The sequence below is a fragment of the Microtus oregoni genome, unplaced genomic scaffold, assembly GCF_018167655.1.
Source record: "Microtus oregoni isolate MIOR12 unplaced genomic scaffold, Mior012 000034F_ref0000314, whole genome shotgun sequence".
Classification (NCBI taxonomy): Eukaryota; Metazoa; Chordata; class Mammalia; order Rodentia; family Cricetidae; genus Microtus; species Microtus oregoni.
This window is the reverse complement of record NW_024543093.1, coordinates 9,422,440-9,428,720: the sequence shown is the minus strand read 5'-3', so window position 1 is coordinate 9,428,720 and position 6,281 is coordinate 9,422,440. Positions and strand designations below refer to the sequence as shown.

Below are 6,281 nucleotides of genomic sequence, written 5' to 3'. Positions count from 1 at the left end.
AAACAAAGACACACACAGTGTAGCTAGAAAAGGGAAAGATGTTTACAGATTTTTCTAATTTTCTTTTTCTTTCATTCCCAGTCCTTGAAGAACTAGGGACTGCGTCAACAAAGTGGGTGGATCCTGGATACAAAATATCAAGTTAGTTAATTTTTTGTGAAGGAGCTCCTAAACGGGACTGCAGCAAGACCCGCTGGGTTCTCAGGCCCGCACCTGCAGCACCCCCAGCAACTGCCACTGTTGACTCAAGGACCAGCAAGTCTCGCACTTGTCGCATTGGGCCTCTGGATCTCTACACCAAAATTCAGCCTCTTTTGTTGGAATCTATTTTTGCCAGCAAATGACCCACTCGTCTTTGAACATGAGTTCTGTTTCTCACTAGAAAGAGTATGGGTTTTGCCTGGCATTCCCTGCAGAGCACCACAACCTTTTGAGAACATGTGTGTGCGTACACACACACACACACACACACACGTACACACGCACATACACACTGGCTCTTTCTTTCTCTTCTGGGGTTGATCTTCTTCTAAGGCTGTGAATAATTTCATACCAAAATGGTAGCAAATAAGTACAGAATTTAAATTGTCAAAGGTTTTAAAATATGCATTCTGTTACAGTGTAAAAGTCACAAGTGATGGCTCTGGAGGCTGAGCCAGGTGGAATGTCCCGTCTTCGGGACCAGCTTGGGGTGTATAAACTAAAATCCTGTCTCAAAACAAAACAAACAAACAAACAAACAAAAACAGGCCAGGGAGGGAGGAACGGGGAGGGAAAAGTCACGAGATAATAAAATAAAATAAATAATACGTCCCCGTGGTTCACATGCAGACAGGAAGCTGAGATGAAATACTTCCCCTGCATCTAAGAGTGTAGATTTCCTCCATGATGGGGACTCGCTGGCCCCACCCCATCCTCCTCCGACGTCCCCCATCGCTGAGAAATGCAGGCGGGGAAGAGGCAAACAAGAGGCCATCTCCTTGTCCGGAAAGATGGATTTTCACACACCACATGGGTTTTCTACAACTCCAGACTACGGGTCACCCATTACGACTGGGAATTCTTATGGTTCCAGTGGCCTTAAACAATAAAATAAAATGCCAACGTTATCAAGACTGGGGTTAGCTTTAATATTACATGTACTTGGGACAGTGCTATTCTTTAGGCTGCCCACGAGGGTGAAATACAGGGGTCTTTTTCTTTTCTTTTTAATAAAATGATCTGTGAAGAGCTGACACCATTGTCCGCGGGTGGGGGTGGGTGAGAGATGAGAAGCTACTGACCTGTGCAGTACACCAACCTGAAAGGAAGTGTGTTTAGATAATTCCACTAGTCTCGGGCGGCCGATTTCTCGGGTGAGCGACTACGGGTGGGGTGAGGGGCTGTAGATCTTAAGAACCAGCCTCCAGCGCTGGGGGTGGATGGGTCTGAGGAAGATAGGGTGAGCAGCGACGTTAAACAGAAAGCAGAGAGCTTCTTTTCATTGTCCTCAGAAGAGCCATAGGTGGGTAAGAGACAACACAAAGAAAAGCGAGTTTCCAAGGAGCCCCAGTAAAGCGACTAGGCTGGGGCCGCCTCTTCGGCGGCAGTCTTTGCAGGAAAATAAGAAATATCTTTGCTTTAAACCCAAGTACACTTCATTTTAGCTTCGGTTTATACCGTTGGGTTAAAATAGCAAATGACCCAGAAGGTGCTTGTTGGGAAGCATAGCCAGGGTTTCAGGACCGAGCTGCAGGGGAGGAGGGCGTGGGAGGGAATGGAAGGAGGAGGCGGGACGCTGGGGTGGGGGAGGGGCAGCGCGCGGCGAAGCTGAGTCCCGGGCCACCGAGGGACCCGTCCCGCCTGACACCTAGGACTCCTTTTGGAACCGCTTCGGAGCCGCAGATTGGGATGGTCTCAACAGACCGTTACTCTGGCCGAATCAGGGGCGGCGCTAGATCTAGGAGGGAAAACGGGAGGGGGGTGCGGGGGATACGGGACAAAATCCTGCGGGTGCGCGGTGGAAGGGAGGGCACGGCCGACCCGACTCCAGAAAGCGGGGAGAAAGGGAACCAGAGGATGATCCCACGTGCACGGCGCCGCGCGGTGTCGAAGCGCCACCTTCCGCCTGGCAGAGGCGCAGAGCGATCGCGCGCGGGTTCAGGGCGCGACCCGCCCGGGACCAGCAGCGACACCCACTCGCGGCGCCCCGTGGGCGCGTCTGCAGTGAGGCTCACTTCATCGTCCGCATCCTTGTGCCCACGCTGGTCTTTTCCGCCCCGTCCTACGTCCGCCCTGGAGACACGCGCAGCTGTACGCACTCGCGGATTTCTTTTGAAAAAAATAACATATTTCTAGACACCCCCCCCCCATCTTTGCAAACTGGCCAGGGGGCGGGTATAGGGGCGGGACCTGTTGTTAATAACGGGAGATGGGCGGGGTCGGGCATAGCCATTGGTTGGCTGGAGGAGTGATGTCACCCATATGACACCCTGATAACGAGTTGAGAGAGAGCCCTCAACTTTTTGCAGAAGAAGCGCGCGCGCCTGGAAGTGCTCGGGTCCGGCGCTTGCGGCGGCTGCCAGGAGCGGGAGAGCGAGAAAGCGAGCCGAGCGAGTGAGAGAGAGAGAGCGCGCGGGTCCCGGGCCGCCGCCGCCTCCTCTCCGGTCGCCGCAGCCGCCGCCGCAGCAGGGAACGGGGCCGGGGGGGAGGGGGGCAGCCGCGGACGCGCGCGGCCGAGGACTTTGCAACTTGCCGGGGAAGGTGGAGGGGCGGGAGGGGGAGGGGCGCCCGCGCAGGAGACCAAGCGCCCAGCCCCGCCGCGGACCATGGTGCAGCAGGCCGAGAGCTCGGAAGCCGAGAGCAACCTGCCCCGGGACGCGCTGGACACCGAGGAGGGCGAGTTCATGGCGTGCAGCCCGGTGGCCCTGGACGAGAGCGACCCGGACTGGTGCAAGACGGCGTCGGGCCACATCAAGCGGCCCATGAACGCCTTCATGGTGTGGTCCAAGATCGAGCGCAGGAAGATCATGGAGCAGTCGCCCGACATGCACAACGCCGAGATCTCCAAGAGGCTGGGCAAGCGCTGGAAGATGCTGAAGGACAGCGAGAAGATCCCGTTCATCCGGGAGGCGGAGCGCCTGCGCCTCAAGCACATGGCTGACTACCCCGACTACAAGTACCGGCCACGCAAAAAGCCCAAGACAGACCCGGCGGCCAAGCCCAGCGCGGGCCAGAGCCCCGACAAGAGCGCAGCGGGCGCCAAGGCGGCCAAGGGCCCAGGCAAGAAGTGCGCCAAGCTGAAGGCGCCGGCGGGCAAGGCGGGCGCGGGCAAGGCGGTGCAGCCCGGAGACTGCGGCGCGGGCAAGGCGGCCAAGTGCGTCTTTCTGGACGACGACGAAGAAGAAGACGACGAGGACGACGAGCTGCAGCTGCGGCCCAAGCCGGACGCGGACGACGACGACGACGAGCCCGCGCACTCGCACCTGCTGCCGCCTCCGGCGCAGCAGCAGCCACCACAGCTGCTGAGGCGCTACAGCGTGGCCAAGGTCCCCGCCAGCCCCACGCTCAGCAGCGCGGCCGAGTCCCCCGAGGGCGCCAGCCTGTACGACGAGGTGCGCGCGGGCGGCCGGCTGTACTACAGCTTCAAGAACATCACCAAGCAGCAGCCTCCGCCCGCGCCTCCCGCTCTGTCGCCCGCGTCCTCGCGCTGCGTGTCCACCTCCTCCTCCAGCGGCAGCAGCAGTGGCAGCGGCGCCGAGGACGCCGACGACCTCATGTTCGACCTGAGCTTGAATTTCTCCCAGGGAGCTCACAGCGCCTGCGAGCAGCCTCTGGGCGCGGGCGCGGCGGGGAACCTGTCCCTGTCGCTGGTGGATAAGGACCTGGATTCCTTCAGCGAGGGCAGCCTGGGCTCCCACTTCGAGTTCCCCGACTACTGCACGCCGGAGCTGAGCGAGATGATCGCGGGGGACTGGCTGGAGGCGAACTTCTCCGACCTGGTGTTCACGTATTGAAGGGGCACAGGGCTCCTCGGGAGGCAGTCGTGGCGGTCAGGATAAAGAGGATGGTGGGAGGGGGGAGGGGGAGAAGATGCTCATGGTCAGAGATGTGGCGCAGAGAAATTGGAAAAGGTGGTGAAATGTTGGTGGAGTTAAAGTGAAATGAGTAGTTTTAAAGAGATTTTTCCAGGTTTTTTTTAATTTTTTTTTTTTAAATTTTTTTGGTCTCCCCACCCTTCCCTTTTTTTATCGTGTCTCAAGGTAGCTGCATACCTAGTCTGGAGTTGTGATTTCCCCCACCCCTAAGAAAACGTGTTTTGTAATTTTTATTTCTTTTTCCTGAAATTCGTGATTTCAACAAAGGCGGAGGGGACCGGGCGGGGGGAGGGGAGGAGGCCCCGCTCCGGAAGGCGCTGTTTGAAGCTTGTGGCTTTTTGAAGTCTGAGAGACGTCGGCAGAGGACCCTTTTGGCGGCACAACTGTTACTCTAGGGAGTTGATTTTTTTTTTTCTTAAGAGATCTAAAAAAGAACTGGTGATTAAAAAACAACAACACAAAAAGGGACCATTGCAACCTTTTTATTTTAATTTTACTTTTTTGGAGGGAGAAAGCTGATGTCTTCTATGCATCCAATTTCTCAAACTGCAGGGAGCTTGAAAAAATGCAGTCTGTACAAACGCTTACAAAAAATCATAACTGTGAACTGACTTAAGAGCAGAGTTTACTTTTTCAGATCAAATTGTTTATGGTTTTACAAATGTGATTTCTACTTGGCAACCTTTTTTTGGTAACTCGTTCCCTTATACCTCCTTGATTGAATACCTTACAGCCTAGACCTCAGTACAAAAAGGTATTGAAACATTTTTGATACATAACAGACCTCAATCTTTTTTAAAAATTAATATATTTTCAGGCGTATTTTTGTACAGTGAAAAGGGAACAATCTTGCTGTGTTTTTTCAGTAAGACTTTCAGGCACTTCTTCCCTTTTGATTTCTTTTTCTTTTCCTTTTATTTTTTTCTTTTTTTGTTTGTTTTTTTAGCATGCAAATATGTTGGTACGTTATGTCCTGGTTTAAAGGATTAAAAATTTTAAAAGTAATCCTTGCATCTAAAGGCCTTGTGGTTAAAAAAAAAACGCAAACTTTTTTGTACAGCTATAGTAGAGATTTGTTCAATATTTGTAGGTAAAGATTTATTGAAAATGGTGACATAGACCTCAGAGCTGTTCTTAGTTTGAGACTGTATGTACTGTACCATAGTAGGACCCATGTATCTCATCGCTGTGATGTGTGGACGGGGCCCCAGACAGAAGGTTTGAAACTGGATTCTCGATTTTTAGCAAAAAAGAAAAAGGAAAGGCACATAGTTTTAAATTTTCTCATTTTGTGCAATATAATCTAAATAAACAGACCATTGCATATTTAGTAGCAAATGGTGGCGAAGCAGACTCAACGCACTGTCGACATCACCGCCCGAGTTTTTGTGAGTGTATGTGTGTGTGCGTGTGCGCGCGCGTGCTGAAGCCTGTGTCTTGATTTTAATAAATCAGCAGGAACTGATAGAAGCTCGCATGGCCCATAGTCTAAGTCTACCCGGGGACCGCGTGGTCTCAGCGGCTGCGGGTGGCGGAGGGCGGATTCTGCTTGTGGAACCCTTAGGCTGGCGTGTAGTGGGCAGGCCCGGTGTCCTCCCACCTCACCCCGCCCTACATCTCCACCCCCTCCGCGGGCTGCGCGAGGGTCCGTGCGTGGTGGGGCCGAGGCTGGTGTCCACAGGGCTAGCCCCCACCACCACCGCCGCTTTTTCGGATTTTTTTTTGTCAGTTTTATTTTTCCTTTTAAACCTTTTTTTTCTCCCACCCCCCGCCGCATCGCTGCGTGCGCGCTCATTCGGATGCGGGTGAAGAGGGCCGCGCCCTTCAGTGTCCACGCGGGTGGGGCACGAGGAGAGCAAACGCGCCCGATGCCTCTTCCACAGTGGGTGGTTCGTGGCTTTGGAGTCTTGATGGAACATCTGCCTCCCGGGGCCCAGGCCAGTCCTACCTCCCCCCACCCCCAGCCCTGTCCCTCGTGGGGTCCCGCGCAAGCCCAACTCCCCGGGGCCGCGGCGCCCGCGACCGAGGAGCCGCTCAGCGGCGAATTGAAACTTGGTACCCAACAACCCGACTCTAGACCCACAGAAACCGTTACTCCTCGGGCGCTGGCCGCGGGGACTTGGCCAGCTGGGATCCAGGTACGGGCCCCACGCGAGTCGCACACTGCAGGTGGAGACCTGGTAGCCACCGAGCGGCGCGATCGCA

General features: G+C 54.6%; 1 protein-coding gene across 1 annotated transcript; it reads left to right on the top strand.

Moving 5' to 3' along the window:
• The first annotated feature begins 2,425 nt into the window (after window positions 1-2,425).
• On the top strand, window positions 2,426-4,015 carry Sox11 (SRY-box transcription factor 11). The gene has a single exon (XM_041630153.1). It carries the CDS (start codon window positions 2,808-2,810, stop codon window positions 3,993-3,995), a length of 1,188 nt encoding a protein of 395 aa, XP_041486087.1. The 5' UTR covers window positions 2,426-2,807; the 3' UTR covers window positions 3,996-4,015.
• Window positions 4,016-6,281: the final 2,266 nt, after the last annotated feature.

Bases quoted from the DNA above. Each gene is read 5' to 3' on its own strand.
- Sox11 (XM_041630153.1), top strand. From the start codon at position 2,808: ATGGTGCAGCAGGCCGAGAGCTCGGAAGCCGAGAGCAACCTGCCCCGG.